Source organism: Fomitiporia mediterranea, assembly GCF_000271605.1.
Source record: "Fomitiporia mediterranea MF3/22 unplaced genomic scaffold FOMMEscaffold_5, whole genome shotgun sequence".
NCBI lineage: Eukaryota > Fungi > Basidiomycota > Agaricomycetes > Hymenochaetales > Hymenochaetaceae > Fomitiporia > Fomitiporia mediterranea.
This window is the reverse complement of record NW_006760390.1, coordinates 3035696-3055420: the sequence shown is the minus strand read 5'-3', so window position 1 is coordinate 3055420 and position 19725 is coordinate 3035696. Positions and strand designations below refer to the sequence as shown.

General features: G+C 48.5%; 9 protein-coding genes across 9 annotated transcripts; 4 read left to right on the top strand and 5 right to left on the bottom strand.

Moving 5' to 3' along the window:
• Positions 1-2533: 2533 nt before the first annotated feature.
• FOMMEDRAFT_82255 (SPRY-domain-containing protein) lies at positions 2534-4830 on the bottom strand (the record flags this gene model as incomplete). The annotated part of the gene is made up of 10 exons (XM_007265998.1): positions 2534-2670; positions 2741-3384; positions 3493-3704; positions 3759-3934; positions 3989-4063; positions 4115-4245; positions 4304-4318; positions 4374-4488; positions 4542-4679; positions 4722-4830. 10 exons carry the CDS (start codon positions 4828-4830, stop codon positions 2534-2536), a joined length of 1752 nt encoding a protein of 583 aa, XP_007266060.1.
• A 1095-nt stretch (positions 4831-5925) lies between these two features.
• On the top strand, positions 5926-6132 carry FOMMEDRAFT_33855 (uncharacterized protein; the record flags this gene model as incomplete). The annotated part of the gene is made up of 1 exon (XM_007265997.1): positions 5926-6132. A coding segment is annotated over one exon (207 nt), but the record flags the coding sequence as incomplete, so codon positions are not given.
• Positions 6133-7186: 1054 nt separating this feature from the next.
• On the top strand, positions 7187-7691 carry FOMMEDRAFT_19681 (uncharacterized protein). The gene has a single exon (XM_007265996.1). It carries the CDS (start codon positions 7403-7405, stop codon positions 7571-7573), a length of 171 nt encoding a protein of 56 aa, XP_007266058.1. The 5' UTR covers positions 7187-7402; the 3' UTR covers positions 7574-7691.
• Positions 7692-8104: 413 nt separating this feature from the next.
• On the bottom strand, positions 8105-9235 carry FOMMEDRAFT_82811 (terpenoid synthase; the record flags this gene model as incomplete). Its single annotated transcript, XM_007265995.1, has 3 exons — positions 8105-8446; positions 8515-8803; positions 8859-9235. The coding sequence occupies 3 exons, from the start codon at positions 9233-9235 to the stop codon at positions 8105-8107; spliced, it is 1008 nt and encodes a 335-aa protein (XP_007266057.1).
• A 781-nt stretch (positions 9236-10016) lies between these two features.
• Positions 10017-11141, top strand: FOMMEDRAFT_155587 (uncharacterized protein; the record flags this gene model as incomplete). Its single annotated transcript, XM_007265994.1, has 2 exons — positions 10017-10074; positions 10150-11141. 2 exons carry the CDS (start codon positions 10017-10019, stop codon positions 11139-11141), a joined length of 1050 nt encoding a protein of 349 aa, XP_007266056.1.
• A 79-nt stretch (positions 11142-11220) lies between these two features.
• On the bottom strand, positions 11221-12295 carry FOMMEDRAFT_167639 (uncharacterized protein; the record flags this gene model as incomplete). The annotated part of the gene is made up of 3 exons (XM_007265993.1): positions 11518-12295; positions 11355-11465; positions 11221-11286 (listed from the first exon to the last, which is right to left on the bottom strand). The coding sequence occupies exons 1-3, from the start codon at positions 11668-11670 to the stop codon at positions 11221-11223; spliced, it is 330 nt and encodes a 109-aa protein (XP_007266055.1). The 5' UTR covers positions 11671-12295.
• Positions 12296-13350: 1055 nt separating this feature from the next.
• On the bottom strand, positions 13351-14657 carry FOMMEDRAFT_133723 (uncharacterized protein; the record flags this gene model as incomplete). The annotated part of the gene is made up of 2 exons (XM_007265992.1): positions 13351-14508; positions 14568-14657. The coding sequence occupies 2 exons, from the start codon at positions 14655-14657 to the stop codon at positions 13351-13353; spliced, it is 1248 nt and encodes a 415-aa protein (XP_007266054.1).
• A 495-nt stretch (positions 14658-15152) lies between these two features.
• FOMMEDRAFT_28148 (uncharacterized protein) lies at positions 15153-16277 on the bottom strand (the record flags this gene model as incomplete). Its single annotated transcript, XM_007265991.1, has 3 exons — positions 15153-15469; positions 15525-15636; positions 15735-16277. 3 exons carry the CDS (start codon positions 16275-16277, stop codon positions 15153-15155), a joined length of 972 nt encoding a protein of 323 aa, XP_007266053.1.
• Positions 16278-16413: 136 nt separating this feature from the next.
• Positions 16414-18987, top strand: FOMMEDRAFT_122240 (chorismate synthase). Its single transcript, XM_007265990.1, has 4 exons — positions 16414-16615; positions 16684-16761; positions 17709-17931; positions 18000-18987. Exons 1-4 carry the CDS (start codon positions 16526-16528, stop codon positions 18884-18886), a joined length of 1278 nt encoding a protein of 425 aa, XP_007266052.1. The 5' UTR covers positions 16414-16525; the 3' UTR covers positions 18887-18987.
• Positions 18988-19725: the final 738 nt, after the last annotated feature.

Genomic DNA, 19725 nt, shown 5'->3' with positions numbered 1-19725 from the left:
CAATGAAGCAAGCTGTGAGAGAGCAAGCTGAGTCTACTATCCCCCCTCTTTGTGTGATCCCTCTAAGCCTCTCACATAACCTCTCTTCCCCCTTTCTTAACACATATTCTAGCACCTAGCCACACATACACATTACTGAGTAAGCAGACCAGTTCTCATGACAGTGGTATTATTATGTACCAGTCTACTACTCCTGTTATTAATCCATCCATCAATCCATTACTCTTTACACTCTCAAAGTATATATGGTTAATGTCTTTGTCTCTAACAGTGTCAAAATCAGCAAGTTTCCTAGTCTCAAAAGAGTATGTTACTACAAAGCACAATCTGCCTCCACCCATACTAGAGAGAGTCCCAGACACTCTTGGGACTCCTAATTGGAAGGAAGTAGAAGGATGCTTGGAAAGGCTATCAGTAAGCACTTGTTCAGGCAAAGACATTGCTGAACTTACTAAGAACCTGATCCAGGCACATCAGCACATACAAATCAACCAGAGTATTGCTGAGGGTGCTCAGGCCCAGCTTGTACTTGCTACCATGTATAATGCAAAGCTACAAGGAGTACTGAATGAGAAGGAGAAGGGAAAAGGAGTGGAAAATGTATGTATCTTCAATAGTAGAATGCCTAAGATCTTTACATCCCAGCAGGCCTATGAACAGCTCAGACAGTGTAGGGATGCAAAGGAGAAGGAAGAAATGCAGGCCCAGGCACGAAAAGACAAAGCTAGGAAGAAGAAAGACATTAATGAAATTATTGAGAAGGAATGGGAAAGGGTTAGGACACACCATCAAGCAGAAACACAGAATTGGCTGGCAAGATGTGCTCAGTGGGAAGAAGAAGGCCTCCCTAAAGTATATTGGGATCCTAGACCAACTTGTTTGACAAAGCAGGAAGTCCGGAAACAAGTCCTTGAAGCACAGGAGAACGAGACGGCTGTATGCACAGAAGTAGTGTCTGGATGTGGTGAATGCAACCTAGACCTGTGTAGGTGTGATGCAAGATGGATCCAAGAGTTCTAAGAGTCACAGGAGTGAATAGAAATAAGCTAGCAGCTTTTAAGAGGAGGAAATTTTGTACAGAGAGAGACAGGGGCCCAGGAGGAGTTGGTAGGATAGTTGGAGCGTGCCAGCGTGACAAGAGTCACAGTCTGTTCAAAGGAGCGCTTTTTGTGACATTTCCCTCATTTTTTCTTGCCTCTCTATTAATTTTTTGGGGCACTCTATGCCTGTACAATTTTTACATAGCATACTAATCATAGTCTAGAATGTATATAATAGAAAAAAACAAGAAAAATTTTGTATAAAAAATTATGCGGAGGGTTCAAAAGGTTGTGTTTAAAGGACCGGTGAATGCCTGTACCGTATTTCAACAGGCTCAGCTACTGCGGTTACAATCTTGTTCACATTTCAATCACGATAGGAGATGCATTGTTGACAGAACATAGTCAAATATCTCGTTACCTTTGATATTTGCCTGTAGCACTCACACCGGATGTTTCAAGTTGTAATGAAGCGGAGCGTGTCCGAGCAGTTGTCATGTTATTGTCTCATTATAGTGCCGTTCTTGTCCGATAGTCGTCAGTGCCATGAAATCACAGAAGAAGCCTCAAATGCGTGACGAACGCACCTGTTATCCTTACTTCCCTATGCAAGTTTATTTACGTGTGAGAGCGTTGCAGAAGCCATACACACTATTGCAGGATGAAACTTATCGCGTGGTTACACTAGTCCAGACTCCAAGCCAAGGACCAAGAAATCTCAAAGCATGTATGATTTATCGGCGCGGAAGTTATCATAGTCGGATGCCTGTCCAGCGGATCGATGGAAGATTCGAAATTACATTGACGGAGTTTGTGAATAATCCTGTTTCAGCGTTTACATAATTGGAGAGTATTAACGGTCGAAGCCAAGCATACTATCACAGGTCAAAAAGCGTTGCGTGGTTACCCTCCCAGGTAATATATGCTGAAGACCAAGAAATGTCGAGGTGGGCATGGTTCATGCGTGCCAACACCATCGAAGTTGGCTACCTACATTCCGGATAGACAGAAGGTGCGAAAACAGATTTACCACATCGACGGAGTTTGAATACTTACTCTCTTGATTTCATAATTAGAAAGTGCCTTCCCCCTTGTTATATATTAGCATCACAACGGGGCGTAAGATCCACGATGGATACAAGAAAAAATGTATCATAGGTGCAAGGCATTAATAATTGTTCATGATGTTACACATGGGATGTTCAGTTTTCGGACTTGGCATCCACTTTATCTCGAAAGTTGGGTAAGATTGTAGTATAGTAAGCAACAGAGCTAATATGCGAACAACAGATATGCACATCCAATTGCTATGCATTACATCAGTGAAAGAAAGAAACAGAAGATGCAACTTGGAAGGAGCGAGCAACAATCCCTTCAGACAAGCAACAGACAACAACAACACAGCAGACCAAATGTAATGTCCCAGAAAGCGACTTCAACAATAGAAAGTCAAATATCTGATACCACAGTTCTCGTACCCACTTGAACCGTGCCTACGTGTCCAAAAACTCACTGTACATATCCGCAAACGCCGCATCTCCCACTCCTGTTCGAGCAAGGTCATCGAGAACGACACTCGTCTGTCGATACATCCTCTCTAACGCCGGTCGACTCGGCCGTCCTTGTGATTCTGTATCCCAAATACATAAAGTCGAGCAATCAGTCACTGTATATTTATGTAGGGCTCCACAAACACGCACCTAGGATCGCTTGGTTCACATCCCCTGCAAGCTTCGCTCGCGCCTCGCGGCTCGTCAGCGCTTGCACCTCCCCTCCCGCGACGCGCGGATCATCGTAGGTTACAAGGCTGAACGTTGTCTTCAACAGGGCATGCGCCTCTGGACGCGCTCCCACACCTGACATGGAATCGGCTCGGGGCATTTCTGCGTGTAGAGCCTTTCCGTAGGACAGCGCTTCACTCAGGGCAGATTGGTAGGCAGCGACGACAGGTGGCGGGACCGAACGACTCGAGGTGCGCTTCATACGCGGACTAAGAGGTACAGGTTTTGTCACGGGTGCACTACCGTCCGAGAAGCCATTCGTCTGTGATTGGTCGTTCTCTTCGTCGACGTCCATGTCTGCTTCTCCCATCGACCCTGCAGATTCTGCCAGGATGGGTGTAGTCTCAGCTTCAGCATTCTTTATGGCCTGTAACGCATCGCTCGCGCGCAATATGAGTTCGACGAACTTGCGACATTTCAACTTCAAATGAAGAAACCCTTCGTCTGTCTCTAGCACACTTGGACATACTTCTTGGATGAGTTGCAGAGCAAGATCAATATCACCTGTGAAGACAGCACCGACGATACGTTGTCGGTACCGCATCACGTCCGATCCAGAGTCGCTATCCCGGCCTAGACCATTGAGTTCAAACCGACCACTGGTAGCCTGCACGGGTAGGTTATCGTCTGCCTCCATTTTAATGTCAACATCCATCTCCTCCTTTTTGGACACTGCGAGTTTTCCGGCCATAGCAGCTTTCTTTCTTCGTCCATCTATCTGCGTCTTCAGCGCTGACGCTGTGTTCTCATACCCATGGTGATGAAGATATGACAAAATAAGCTTATCGATGGGTTCAGAATAATCTTTGGCTAGGGAAATCGGGGTAAAATCGTCATCTGTAGGCTCCTGCTTCACCTCAGCCGACGAGTCCTTACGCGCCGCCTTATCCTCTTCAATGTCAAAGATATCTCGTGACCAATCGATTGTCCACTTTACTGGGGTTGCTTGAATCCTCGACCATGCCCTATCTCGCGCCAAGTGTACATGGTAGTCTATGTCGTATTTGAATGGTTCCTGGCCAAAGTTCACGCGAATCTGCTCTTGGGGTGTTCTCAAACCGACTGAAGGATAGATCGCCTCGCCTCGTCCGATGTTTTCGAATGCATAACCTACTCATAGGTGATATCAGAATTCATCAACGTCAAGAGACAGGAAAATATACAAACCGAGCAAGCTCGAGTTTTTGGTATAAAACGCTTTTCCCAGACTGAAATCTATTCCACAACCGACAACATCTCCAGCTGAAACGCATGTGTCAATGATGGAGTCAAAACGTAAAGAGCTGAACCTACTAGTAAATTTAGGGCCAAAGGGAGTGCCGTCCCTTTCAGACGCGAATGAATTGCCATCATCACCATGATATCCCCATGAATTTCTCTCCCACCCAGGCAAACGGTTAAGTCGCACGCCCGAACAACTAAAACTGCATGGCGTGTTAGAATAGTTGAAATAGGAAAAATATACATTGAAAGCGGCCGCACCCAACGCTAATGTGTCTAGATAGTACCTCGTTATTCAGAGTATTTGATTGGATGAATTAGGAAGACATACCCCTTATACCCCTTATCAAGTATTGTGACTTCGTAATAATAAATTCCGCACGCAGGTGGAATAGGGTGATTAGCACGAGCGGCTGCCGCCTCTTTCTCCCCTTGTTGAGTAGGGCCTTTTGAGATGTCATTAAAAAGGTTTCTTGCCACCAAAGTCTTGTATACGTACCGTGGAACGATAAATTGCGACCATCCTCGGAAATGTGAAGATATTTGTTCTTGTCTTGGTCATTCCATCGTGTCGGAAGGTGGATTATGGAATCCGAATTTGCAGGAGTCACAGAAGGATAGTATGCACTCCGGCGCTCTCGAGCTCTGCCTCGTCCACGACGGGAATTAGGCCAGGCACCCGTGTAACTACCGCTAGATTCACTGTCTTCATCGCTCTCTGTCAAGGGAGTTACATCTCTTCCTGACACTGCGGGCGGGATAGGCCGTGGAGGGGACGAAGAATCCATGTCTGTTTGCAAAAAGTCACGAAGTGAAGAGTATTGAAGATATGATGGCCTCTTGAATGCCGTCGGCGCTCCGTTTCCTAGATGGTGGTGTGTATGTGGAATTACGGTTGACGAGGTTAATGACGGGGCACGATGGGAGCTAAAAGGGCCACTACGAGGAACTGGCACTGGACGCCCGCCCGTACTCATCCTTGCTAATCTCCTCGATGGCGATGTGGATGTATGCAAGTCCTGTCTTGAAGACGTACTACTTCTATCCGATGACGTCGCTCCAGAGCCTCCGATGACCCGCGGCTCAAATGTCGAAATAGCACTCTGCATTCCGAAATTACCTGGAAGGTAAACTGGCGCGGCCGAAGCAGACACCGTACGTGAACCCCACGGAGGTCCACTTCCTCCCAAGAGTGAATGTCGACTTGTGCCAACGCTACTACTCGTACTCGCGTGGCGCATCCCAGACGTGGGCCTGCTCGCCTCGATGCCACTATAGAGCGACCGAGCCGTCATGCGAGATTGTCTCTGCTCTGGACGAGGATCGTGAGATCGACTCGGCGCTGCGGGTGGAGAACCAAGTGTATTGATGTTAAGGATGTCTTCTATGCTACGAGGAGCTGCTCCCGGTATGGGTATTGCTGGCGTCCTTGATGAAGGCCTCGATGGCGGTCTATTTGGACTAGCCATCGGTCCGTCCTGCAAATATCCTTGGACAAAGAGGGAGAGTAGCTTTGCTGAGTAGATATACACCTAAATAAGTTCCGTGAATTGTGCCCAGCGGTATAATTTTTGTATAGATGAGCTTAGTAAATCAGATGGACTGGAACTATAATCCTGTCAGTAAACAATTCCCCAACATTATCACAGAAAGACAAATATCATCACCTTCAACACCGCTAATAAGGCATTCCTGTTTGTTCGGCAGTGAGGGATCGAGCGTGAATCAGAGGCGCCAGGTCAGAGTCACAGTCAGACGCACGCGCGTGCCATCTTGGACTCCGACCACCACGACTCCCGCGCCGATAGCCGCGATTAGTATTGTGTTATACTTCTGGATCGCCCTTCGGCACGGCGTTGAGGATAACAAAGGGGCTCAAAATGTCTGTATCAAGAGCCTCGAGCAGCTCTTTGCATGAGTGTAGATGGGATTGGTGCAGAGATATATTCGGTACGGCAGACATGCTCGCAAAACACGTTCTCGATGACCACGTCGCAAACGAGACGCCCGTGAGAAGGGAAGACTTGCGACTTGAAATGCGTGCTCACGACGGTACGAGCATTGGAGGTGAGTTATGTGGCTCACTTACCAAGCATTTTGCTCAAGTGTTTGTTAGAAGAGAGTATACGCACATCTTTGTTAATGCGTGAAGATGCCTTTCTAGTCGATGAAGGTGCAGAAGTCCAATCTAATCATGATATATTGTGATGGACCATTTGATTCTAGACAAAGAGACCAATGTCGCCGGTCCGAGCCATGCCTATGCTCGGCACGATTCCGTAGAGCAAGGAGGTGATGGTAGCGAAGGAGCACAAAAAACCAGGAATGGACACGATCCTTCGCTCCCATCTCAAGTCGCTTTATCCGCCTCACCTCGACATGACGCGGATGCGCTTGACCTTAGTATAAATATTGTCCAACAGTCGTCCGTTCCTATCCAACCAGTACAAGATCATCCTTCAACACGAACCCCATCTCCATTACCCGGAGCAGCCAGCTTCCGAGCTCTTAGTGCCTATTCGTCTCGTTCCCCAGATTCAGATACTATACGCATTGGACCCTCACCAAGTCTTGCGGAGATGCTTGCAGATACACTAAATAAAGTCAACCGGTTTAGCTCTTCCACGGTTCAGAAATCTAGCCTTCGCAAACATGCAAATCCTAGCCAACAGCCGGAGTCTCCTAGCTCCAAACGTGCAAAACTATCTTCTGGCATGGATCCTCCTCGTGGAGGAAGTCCTTCTGCAGAGCCGCCATCAGGCGAAATTCCACAGCACAGGAACGGAAACACCTTAGGTTCACCTTCCTCACATTCACATTCGCGACCACGCTCCCGCACTCCATCGAATGCTTCTCGCAAACAAACTTCCGATACGAGTCAGAAATTATCAATTTTACCTACGATAGCTGAATCCGTGGACCGTACTTCACAGTCAAAACCTCACACTCAGCCTGGAACACGAAATTCGCCCGTTTTTATTCCTTCCACGCGGCCGTTTAGATCAGGCACAATTCGTCTTGAACCCAGCCCTATCCCTGATACACGAGCGGAGCCTCCTTTGCACTCCCCCGCCAATATTGACGCCCCCTCCGATCCCAATATCCACCACGAACCTAATTCACAAACCGAACGAAAAGACCCTCCCGAGATCCCTCCGCCTGCTCAGCCGCAACCTCCTATTAACACCTACCTGGATAACATTGATATGCTTTCGACTTCCCTGGATCCCTCAATGCCTGCTTTCAGTCAGACCTTTGATGTGCCAAATCAGAGCCAGTGGCCCTTGGCTACTCAAGCGCCATATTCATTTGACTCGCAGTTGACTTTTAGCTCCTAATAACAGTGTTGTTTTGGCTGTTATGATCCAAATTCATGCGCAAAATTACACTGCTGCAGGTCAGTATTTCCTGTATGTCGTTCCTAGGCCACTTACTCGTTCTGAGACGGATATCACTGCTGCAACAAGGGGTGACAACTCAGAAAGGGAGAGTTCAGATATTGTTTATTTAACTGGCGGCGTGTTTCTGTGATATAGTTATTTCATATGCCAACCGACCTTTATATCCTTGTTGATCTTTGTAAGATAACTCTTGATTGTGTTGTATTTTATCCTTGCCTGTATTTCTCCAAGAGCTGATGTAAGCTCGCATGGCTGACTAAGCAGTCATACTCTATTTTGTGGGTCGGTTGAGGATTATATTTCAATCTGATATACACCATATGAGTAGTTCTGAGATACTCATCAAATAACACAATATGTTATCTACACTTGGAGAGGCATTCAAGCTACTTTAGAAACACTTTTTTAGCAAGATCAGGATACATCTTTCAAAGAAGCAGAACTATGCACCAGCACTATTAATGCATGTAGATCCTTCTATATAGTGTCCCTGGTTTTATGAAAAATACAGGAAACATAGAACACTCATGTAGATTGGAATAAGTACTACTCCACACTTCCACTCACACATACCAAATCAAAATGCCAATATGTTGATTCTATACAACTCAAACTAACCATTCTACCAAATTCTATCATTATTTACTTTCTGGAGTGCAAGTCAATCCAAAAACTTGTGCTGCATCACCTTCACAGTCATTGTACACTTCATGTCTTCATGCTCTTTCCCAAAGTACCTTGGCGTGTCAAAGCACCAGACTATGTATCCGTAAAACCACTGCTCTATCCCATGTATATATGTGTGAATGGCGTCATCGGTCTCTGGACCAAATGAAGGAAGGCTCCGTTTACAGGAACCGACAAGTTTTACGAGTTTCTTGTAGTGGTCTGCAACGAGGTCGATAGCTTCTTGCGTCGAGACAACCTTTTCGTGTTTAATAGCAGTAACAGCGTTGACTTGGTCAATTCCCCGGGAATATTCCATAGGGTATGAATATATGTCCTGAAAGATAACAAAGTTAGATTACAACGTGCAAATGATGCCATGTAATAAAAAAAGTTATTCCATACATTAGCCAAGCATATCAGGTCGTTCATAGAACAACATATGGCTTGGAAGCTTGGATCTTCAAATACCTCTGCAGGGAGTGCAATTCGAAGTACGGCTTCAATGAGGTCAAAACAAGCAAGTTCACCTCCATTGTCTCGTCGCAGATGAGTGTATTCCTCAAATGACAGTTTCTTGTTGGTTGCACGCAGAGTCGCCTCTTTCGCAGTGGCATTGATATATGCGACGCAATGGGAAACAAATCTTTCGCGTACCTCCGGAGAAGCAATGCGCGACAAGCGTGTCATGAAACTATGCAGGAGATTTCTAGTCGTTGGTGAAACAGAATATAAGCTGTCTGACATACTCTTTAGTGAACAATGCTATTGGGGATTTATCATTGCTGGACACTCCATTGAGTGCGTTAACGAATACATCGCGGGTTGTTTTGGCGCTGTCTGCGTCCTGAACATCGGTAAATTCGTCCACGGTAAAGAGAATCATCACAAAGTCGGTGGCAATACGCAGTCCCTCAGCATTGCTGGATGGATATTGATATGCACCAGAGAGCTCAACGTTAAGGCCATCCAGTCGATTGCGTCTATGGTTGGTGAGGACATTGTATTTGAGCATCCATTCTATCGATTCCCTTTTGTCAGGCGAGTAAAGAGGGTTGCATTTATCCCATGTATAAGGAATGAGTGACAGGAGGTCTGGGACAACAAGTACAGTGTACTGGTTCATAGTAGAAAGCAGAAGGCTTTGGGTTATCTCTGCGAGCAGATTCGCCTTCTACTACATGAGAAAATGTCTAAATACAACTAGACTCGTCTAGATTACTTTAAATCTATTATAATGTGTGGAAATTATGTAACTATATTTATATACTATTAGATATAATCTCATACAAGTATAAAGTAACATGTAATGCAGTACAATTACTCTGAAAGCATACATTATTCTACAACCTTAGCCAACCAAGGTTGAATTTAAGTACACATATACAATTATATATATTACAAAGGTCAACTTGTATGATACAAATTATGAAAATATACAATCTATATGCTACCCTTTTATACAAATTGCTACATAATCAGCCAATCCAGGTTGGATTTAAGTCATTTTATACATTTTATAAATTATATTAGCATATAAGCAAATACAACTATTAAGACTTCCTGATGAATGCTGAACAGAGTCAGAGGATTGTGAGATATTATATATCATTAGTCTCTTTACAACCCAATAAATAGTATAATTGTGGAACAAAAGGTTGGCTGATTACTACCTCTGCACGTTTATTTCACTCTGCGTTAGGCTCTTCTGCATTATTTTGCTTCCGATTCCGAAGTTGTAAAGTAAAGAATGTTATTGTCACGTGAGATTATATCGGACTGACGTGCTTCTAATTTTGGAGATAGGGACAAGCAACTGCATAACGTGTGCACGACTGAACGCTGAGACATCGCTCAGCACCCTTCTCAACAACGAACGAGCATGTCGGGTCCAATCTACACTCAAAATGGAGCAAGATACTAGGAATAGCTTGACACGCGAGCAGGATCAGAGTTCGACCACGGGTGAGTCTTGATTTGTTCTCTAATTCGCCGAAATCGATTTACTGTGGCTAACTTTAACGCTGTCGTCGATCTTAGAGCAAAGGTCAAATGAAAGCAGCGTCAATGAAGTTGGAGGCATAGCACATGCGGAACCTCCGGGACTGCTAAGTGATCATGGTAAAACCAAGGACGACGTACGGGCGGAGGTGTTGTATGGACTTCGGACAACATCGCCAGAGCTTGATGTCGTAGCTGTCTCCGTGTCTCCCCCACCTCCTACCAATGCTCTCCATCTTCACCTGCAATCTCCTGGAGAGCTATATGCAGTCGAGATGCCTGCAGGGTCTGATGGTCGTCTAGATAACACCGTGCAGCTGCCGAATGGTGCAGACGCCGCGCATACTTCCAGGCCCTCGTACCGCGTCCGATTTCGCTCCCGTGTACGGATAGCTTCAGGCATGCATCCTCATTCGCATGCACATACTCGCTCTCAGGCAAGACGAGACTCTGCAGGCTCCGTAGACTCCGAATCATCCCTGTGCTCCTCCATCTCAGCGCCCCTCCGCTATACACCCGACGACTCTGAGACTCGAGCCTCGTACTCACTTGTTGCTGCGCTCAAGAATAAACGACGAAGGTCGCGAAGGTCGGTGACAGCTGCCCTTGCGTCAGGACCTGCACCTATTGGAGCAAGAGCAAAGTCGGATCCCGGTGAACGAACACCGTTGCTGCTTGCACCTGGTTCAAGGCTCGGTGCACGCACGCGGCGTCTGTACGGCGAACCGGTTCCAGGTGAAGAGAATGACGCATTAAATCGCCGACGGGCCCGACCACCACCCGGGCGTCAGGATGTGGATGTCTTCGGTCCATGGCCATGGCGGCTGTTCAATGGATATGTATGTCACCTGTCTTTTCTTATCTCTGTTTCCCTTCACAACAGCTCCTTCCGTCGTCATCTTCAAGTTCCTCCTTTTCTTCCTTCTTTCCGTAAGTGCGTGATCGCGTTAACAAAGCTTGTCGGCCGCCTTGCTATGATCATCCTGTGTACTGCTGATCTATCGTCCTCCGGGATCACCGAGCCCAAATGAAGGACGACGATTGAACAGGCCCGCGAGCGTTGTCCTTCCATCTCATGTGTCTATTTTTGACTGTTCCCGTCACCCTTCTTTATTCTGCCCCGCCTTCCTTTCGATATAGAGCAATAGCGCCTTGTGTTGCCATCTCAATTTGCGTCTATTCGTCACACACACTAAACTGACGGTCCTTTTTATCTCCCTTCTTTTTATGTGCACTAAAAATACCACGGGCGCCCCTGGTCCTGGGACTAAAATTGGATCTGGATTCTGGACCGACGATGACCGACGCCGACTCCGAACAACGACGATTGCGGTAATCCTATTTCTCGACGACGACTATTGGGGTGCGCGTGATTAACAACGAATCGACGATCTGCGACGACCCGACCTGTCCGTCCGCAACTGCACTACGATCTCCCCTGACTAACCGACCGAACACGCTCAACAGTGGTGGGCGTGGAAGTGCGGATCGGTCGCGTGCTGGTGTTGTCCTGCCGACAGCGACGAGGATGAGTCGTTGGACGAGCGGCAACAACGGCATGGGCCTCGCTGAACAATGTCTTCACCGATGACATCGTCCCCCCGGCTACTAGCTTCTTGCCAGAAAATTTCGTATTCGTGGGTAATCTGTCCAGCAACCCAAACCATCCAACAACCATCAGTCTTCTGGATTCCTCAATCTATCCATCCTATCCAATCTATCCTTGCGTTCGTCCCATCCATCTATCACTTTTGTGACGCCGATGAGCCGCCTTCACAGTGTGGCAAGTCCAGCAATCAATCAGTCAGTTCAAAAAATTTCTTCTTTGCATTCACCGGATCTCCCGTTCACCCAACCGCGGTTTAATCACTTCACACACCATTTTTTATTCGTCGGATCGTGATGTTGATGATCATTCATTCATTCATCTTCATTCTTCCGTCTCTATTCGTATTCATCTATCTGGCATATGCAAGTCAAGTGTCTGTGCTCCCTGTTCCTCTCCTGTTGTCCCTGCTATTCTCCGTTCTGCTTCCTGTTCCTCCTGTAATTGTAAACACGACGGCTGTACACGACTTTCTCATTTCATTCAATTTTCATTTTCAACTTGCTGTCACCCATCCCTGTTCTGCATTTCCTTTGCATCTCTGTACTATTAATAAACGCACGCCGAGGCCGCCTCTCCTCCACTCCTAAAATAAACAAAGGAAAACGAACGTAAAAATAAATACGAGCAGCACGGTAAAACAACAAGTTTTTGACGCATTGTATGCCCGTACGCACGGACCCTTTTGCCCATCATAATCATCGTCGACTCCCAGCTGGGACCAACAACCAACGTAACCCATCGCACTGGAAACGTTTTCCTGCCTCTTCTACCGCAACAAAGTCCGATGCCGAACAGGCTCATTCGATAATGCCGAACTGCTACACTAAATACATTCAATACATTTCACCTTCCTGGATCACACAACCAATCCGTGCGTCGTCAAGGTCTGATCGTTCCCTCCCAACGCAGGTGACAACCTGCTTGAATTTATCCGCCCCTTTTGTGTGATTTATCTCACTCGCATTTTCAACAACGTTTGTTCGCGTACGTACATTTATATGTTGGCAGCCTTAGGTGTGTTTTACGAGTTCAGCAAGTGAACTCGGGATTACTGGCAAACAGCTATTACTTACCCAATAATACATGCACAGTACAGCGACGTGCATTTATGCGTCGTCAAGGACGGTTGAATGCATAGCTCCCGCTACCCTCAATGGAGATCTCCGCAAAAACACGAAGTCCTAAAATTAGTCTTATTCTCAGTTTTAGTCGTACTTTTCCCTTCTTCACTTTGTAAATGAAATACAGTCCATTTGCGTTGACGTCCGGCGGAGAGACAATATAGCACACATTCCGGATTAGAGAAGGAAAAAAAGGATCCTATCCGCCTCAAGTTCATTTACAACAAGAAGCCGCTACAGGAAGGAAAGGACACCTCCGAGAGAGGTAACCGATGCGATTCGGTGAGGTGAAGGGAATGTACACCAGGCAAAAAAACAAAGAGACAAAAGGGAAAACGAAACAGACGATTTCAATGGAAAGTAGAGCGTAAGCGTGCAGCGTTAAATATGAACAAGAGACAGGGCGAATACTAGGGTATGGTCAATGAACTAATGAACATATGAACGGATGGTGAATCGTCCTCTATTACAGAGAGAGGGAGGAAACCCTACTGATACTAAGCAGTGAGTTTATGCGTCACGAGCGAAGCGGAGGGAACGACCACGGCCGCGTCCACGACCGTTCTGACCACCCTTTGCACCACCGAAGCCGCCAGCGCCACCCTGCTTGGCACCACCCTGCGCACCACCGTTCTGTCCGTTAGCACCGTTCTGACCATTGGCACCGTTAGCACCATTGGCACCATTCTGGCCGTTAGCACCAGTGTTGCCTGCAGCGTTGCCCGTGTTGTTACCAGCGGCGTTGCCCGCATTGTTACCAGCGTTGCCGCCTGCGTTACCAGTGTTGTTTGCAGCAGCAGCGTTGTCCGAGACGGTGAAGTAGACCATGTCGTCGAGAGAACCGTGCTGGGCGACAGCGACCAGTACCGGCTGGTGGTTTGCAGCAGCGTTGATCGAGGCCATACGGTAAACACCAGCGGGAAGACCATCCGTAACGTCAGCAGTGACGACGCCGTTTTGCGCAGCTCCATTGATACCCTTGAAGAAGGCGAACTTGTTCGGGTCCGTCGTGGTCGTCTGGTCGAGTGAGGAGAGCTGCTCGACAGTGACATGAGTGTGTCCAATGATGTCACCCTGTGCATTTACTTGCTGAGGAGCAGAGTAGTAGTTGCTCTGTGCGTTCACGAAGTTACCCGTCTCAATGTTGCTGATCGCCATCTGAATAGTGAACTCCTGGTTCGCCTGGATTGTTGCACCGTTAGGTGGGAAAACAAACTTGGACGAGGGCATGTTCGTTGTTGCAGCGATGACACCCATTGGGGCCGGATTGCAAGAACCAGTCTTGATCTGTTGACCGTTAGTGATCGGCTTGTTAACGGTTAAGCAGAAGTTGATGAAGTTGTTCGTGGACGTGAGAGAAGCGACTTGACCCGCTTCTTGCGACTGTTGACCGTCTTGAGCGAAGCCGGTAGCAACCACAGCGGGGTCGAGCGTCGTGCTGTCCTGCGCATCCTGATTGTTACCACCACCGTTGTTACCGGTGTTTCCACCAGCAGCTGCAGAAGTGGCACTTGCGGCTGCAGACGCAGTGTCGGTGCCCGTTCCGCCATTGTTAGCGCCGCCGTTGTTGTTGTTTTGACCGTTAGCATTTTGGCCGTTGTTTCCGGCGTTGTTTCCCTGGGCGTTGTTGTTGTTGCCTCCACCGAAACCGCCGAAACCTCCCTTGCCCTAAAGGAGAGATGAGTCTTGTGCATAGCAAGCGCCGAGATAACCGTGAGACAGCTTACATTACCCTGGCGACCACCGAACTGGGGGTCGGCAACTGCACCGGCGACGAGGGCGACGACGACGTAAGAGAGAATGGCTGCGAACTTCATCTTGATGCTTTGTTAAGACGTATGAGCGTGTAAAAATGAAGGTCGACTATATGCGAGCTTCAGTGAGCGAAGTTGAAAAGAACGAGTGGGGGAAGGATCCTCGAGGAAAGAGCTGCAGGTACAAGTGTCAGTGTGTAAACAGACATAGCAGAGGAGTAGGCGAGTGAATGGGCAGAAAGAGTACGCACAGTAAAAAGAAACCAGGCAGCACTGCTGCGAGAAGACGAAAGGTGAGGTGGTGGTGAGTGCTGAGGGACTGAAGAAAAAGAGGGCGGAAGATGGCGCTATCTTATATTGGGAACCCGTAGCGTAGCGCCGGAAAGCTCGGTCAGCAGTCACTTGGCAACGGCAGAATACGACAACGGGGCGGGTTATTTCTAGAGCTCCCATCAGACAGGCCTAGCTACAAGCAACAACGAATCAGATCCTGTTCTCCTGCATTCCCATTGGCACGCCATAACGACATCCTCCCACACTCGCGCTTACGAGTTATTTCTACCGCCGCACGCGTGCCTTCACAGCTCCCATAAACGATGCTAGGGTATCCACCTCGCGCACGCTGCTTTCCCGGAAATGCCGTGCTGCGATCGCAGCCAGCACACCGTGTACTGCGGCAACATCTGCCAGCACGGGCACTTGGTCGAGTGCACTGGCGATGCCACCTCCACGTAGCTCGTCTTCGATGAGACGGGTACTTCGGCGCCGGCCCGCCTCTTTTGGCTCGCGGATCCGGCGGGGCCGGTTGGCCGGAGTTGCAAGTGGTGTGGGAGTCGGTGCACGTGATGCCATTCGTGCCGGGTCGAGAAGCAAAGCTAATAAACCAGCATAAGATGTGCATAATGATGCCAGCAGACAATGAAAACAAACCGGGAGGTGGCGGGTCATCGGCTGTCAGCGGCGTCGGGTAGATCATGGGCACGAGATTGAACTGGATGATGTACTCGTACAACGCTGATGTCGGTAACGTCGAAAATTCAAACTGCAAACAGCCGTCAGCTCAATCATGATTCTGCTCCCGCGTGTGTGTGCACAAGCTGTAGTTCCGAGTGTTTGAAGGGGTGAATCTGTAAAACTTACCAGAGATGGCTGACCATCTGTATCACCTGCCACTTGCAGTCCAGTGCTGTTAATGCTGCCACTACCGAAACTATTACCGTTGATAGCAACACTTCCAACAGCGCTCGCGATAGCAGATCCTGCGCCTGTCCTAGAAGACACGCCGGGGTGTCCATGACCGTGCATATGTGCATTTGCGCTTTGCTTCGTGTATAGGTTCGCACTCGCATTTGACCCGATGTTTGGGTCGACGCGCTTCCGTTTGCGCGGTTCACCATCCGTCCTGTCCTGCGCGCCACGTTTCGCTCCTGCACCTGAAAAACCTTGTGTACCGTGTCCGACTGCCGAGGCGGAGATTGACGCAGATGCAGAGGCGCCACGATAAAGCGAGTCTGGCTCAATGGGCACGGCCCTTTTACGCTGCCGTGGACGCGGCGCAGACTGTGCAGATGCTCCTGCTCTGGTAGTACTTGCGTTTGCATTTGAAGACGCTGCGTTCGGTGCTGAGGTCTGATCTGGACCAGGGGCGGGGGCGAGGATGGGCTTTGTATCTGGAGGAGACATTGTGGCTATTGAGTCGGACGATGCAAGACGCGCGAATCGCCCTGACGCGCTCTAAGGCGATTACAGTGATCGACGTTGCCCAAATCGGAACGCAGACGCGAGTCACGCCGAGCCGACGCAGACGGAAACGACGAGCACAATCTTCTGCGGCCGTTGTCTTCTGGGCTCTAGGGACGCATATAATCACTTCGTTCGCCTCGCCTAGTTGTCTCTCTCCTTTTTCTTCCTCTTGTGAATTCAAGCACGACATGTCGACGTTTGGTACCCTCTTCCGCGTGACGACCTATGGTGAAAGCCATTGTGCCTCGGTCGGCTGCATCGTCGACGGCTGTCCACCGGTACGTTACATCAGCCGCTCTTTCTTTGTCTTCTCGTGTTACTGAGACACTTGTTCCCCATTGATCAGGGTCTCCAACTTACTGCTGCAGACATCCAGGTGCAGCTCAGCAGGCGACGGCCCGGACAGAGCAATCTGACCACTCCGGTGAGCATAAGCGTACTTCATTCGTTGAATGTATTTCTCACTATCCAATGATTCGGTTTTGTGCATCTTGTCTCTATCCCCATCTTCTACACCAACCATCCTGCGCCTTGCCAACTCGAATATCCAAAAATGATGGGTTGATATATTTATCCGCCACCTATTTCTGATCTACTACTGCGCTCTTACCGGATCCGTACCTCCGGTCCCTTGCTCGCGTCGGCCTGACTGACCCGCGCCATCGTCGTTTGTGCTGCTTGCCAACCACCACTGCGCCATCATGGACATCATCAAATATTCTATATACCATAAATTATTGACGCGTCTATCCAATTGGACTTCGGCAAATCTTTATCCTGTTACTGATCTGTTTCTGTATTAACGCCCATCACTTTTGACTGATCGTTGACTTCTCCTTGTTGGCCGGGGCTGGGGGTGGCGTATCTGTCTCTGTAATCCGTTTTCTGACGCGGTGCTTTGTTGCCCCTCGCTTCTTTGTGCCTTCTCATCTGGTCGCTGTGCCTCCTCGGATCTCATCACCATATCCACTGCCATGACTCGGCCGAATGTCCAATGACGGATTGCCGAAACGTCAATTTGCAAAATCTGTTGTCGCCTTTCGTCTCTTTCTATTTGAACTCGTGCGCCCTATTTTTATACGGACATTCTCTCTCATGGCTCGGGAATGGCTTTCTGGTTGTATGAATGAAATACGACCGATCGCATGTCGTACGGTGTTTCCATCATCCCGTTTATCCCACTCGAATCCACCGCGTCCCATCTGTCGGTTCCATCATGCACCGCATGCCGCCTGTCCCGCCGCTACTTCTGTCTGCTGGAAAAAAAATTCGTCTTTGAAACTCGCTAACGCGCTTTCTATCGCTGCGCCATTTGGTCAATTACTATCCACGCCATTTGTATTTTCAACCCGACCTTGCATATTCCTATAGCGCGACGAAAAAGACTTGGTGCATGTCCAAAGCGGTGTCGAGCATGGCGTAACGTTGGGTACTCCCATTGGCTTACTTGTAAAGAACGAAGACCAGCGGCCGAAGGACTATTCTGAGACGGATTTGTATCCTCGACCTAGTCATGCGGACTATACTTATCTTGAGAAATATGGGATCAAGGCTAGTAGTGGAGGTGGCAGGAGTAGTGCTCGGGAGACGATTGGTAGGAATTTTTCCTTCGAGTGATAAAATATTACAATCCGACTAAATGGCATGTCTTTCTTTATGAAGGACGTGTCGCAGCAGGCGCCATCGCCGAGACGTACCTCAGACAAGTCTACGGCATCGAAATCGTAGCCTTCGTTTCCTCAGTAGGGAAAATCACCATCCCATCCTCCGTCGACGGGCGCGCAATCTCACATGACGAGGATAACGACGAGATTGAAGAAGCGCTTACGCCCGAGTTCCGTCAACTCCTCTCAACAGTTACGCGTGCAGCGGTAGACGCACACTCGACGCGTTGTCCGCACGCGGAGACGGCGGAGCGCATGGTGAAACGCATCCTCCGCGCAAAGGAAGCTCACGACTCTATCGGTGGGACGATCACCTGCGTCATGCGAAACGTCCCTCCTGGGCTGGGAGAGCCTGTATTCGACAAGTTCGAAGCTGCGTTGGCACATGCGATGTTAAGCATCCCCGCCACCAAAGCTTTTGAAATCGGAAGCGGATTCAGAGGGACAGAGGTACCCGGCTCACGACACAACGACGCGTTCGTCGCGCGCCCCGACGGACGTCTCGGAACCCGAACGAATTGGAGCGGAGGTGTACAAGGTGGAATAACTAACGGCCAAGACGTGTACGTCCGCGTAGGGTTCAAATCCCCCGCAACTATCAGTCAAGCACAGTCCACTGCGCAATATGATGGCACGCAGGGTGAGCTTGCTGCTAGAGGTAGACACGACCCGTGTGTCGTCCCGAGAGCCGTACCGATTGTTGAAGCGATGGCAGCACTGGTGATCATGGACATGTTGTTAATGCAGAATGCGAGGAGTCAGGCTGCTTCGTTGTTACCACCGGTTACGACTCTTCCACCGACAATGATCTTGCCACCCCGCGTAAGGCCGCAGGTTCATGCTGGTGCGCAACAGGCGGCAGATAAGGAGAAGAAGGAGGCGTAGTGCTATGGTTACTGTCCGTATTATTTTGTTCACTCAAATGACGCATATATGTAGAAGGAAGATTCCAAGATCATATGCATGCATGTTATGGTTTACAATTACAAACGAATAGACTTTCTTCATGACATTCAACGATGAATATTAGTGACTGCATCTACTTGACAGAATTCTGTCCCACTATTGCATGATATGAGACCGAAATGGTGTGTACCTCGCTTGCATTAGGCTCCAATAAACCAATCCCCTTACTCGGGTGTATCAACGCACAATTCAAGCCGTTCGGCTCCGCCTCAACCTCAACACGCGGTCTACACGTACAACGCACAGAAAATGCAAAAAGAGATCGTCAACGTCCTTGTATCGCAATACAGCGACTTTCCTTTCCCTTCGGATCTGCTCCCCTTACTTACCTTTACCACGTAGCAGGACGCAGCGGCATAGAGACTAGGGCCATACCGACTGGGGTTCCTCCGTGTCGTAATCCGGTATGTTATTTTCCCTTTGCAACACGACACACAAGAGTTCTTCTTCCCTTCACTCTCCACCACACGACCGCGACTTCTTTACGCCTCTCGCGAAGTGAACGTGAGAGTAGAGTTAGAAGGAAGTAGGAATGTACAGCGAAATGTACGCCCTTTTTTAAAAGCCTATTTTTATTTTTAGATTCCGTCTCTCTTTTCACCATAGGGATAAATATTAAAAATAGACAGTAATACATGCCGTTACTGTCTCCGAGAGGGAGTAGTTAAGAGCGGACGTGCCTAGGTTTTGCGTAATTATTTTATGCATGCGGACTCATTTAAAAGGCATGGCATGGAAAAATACACAGAAGACCTACA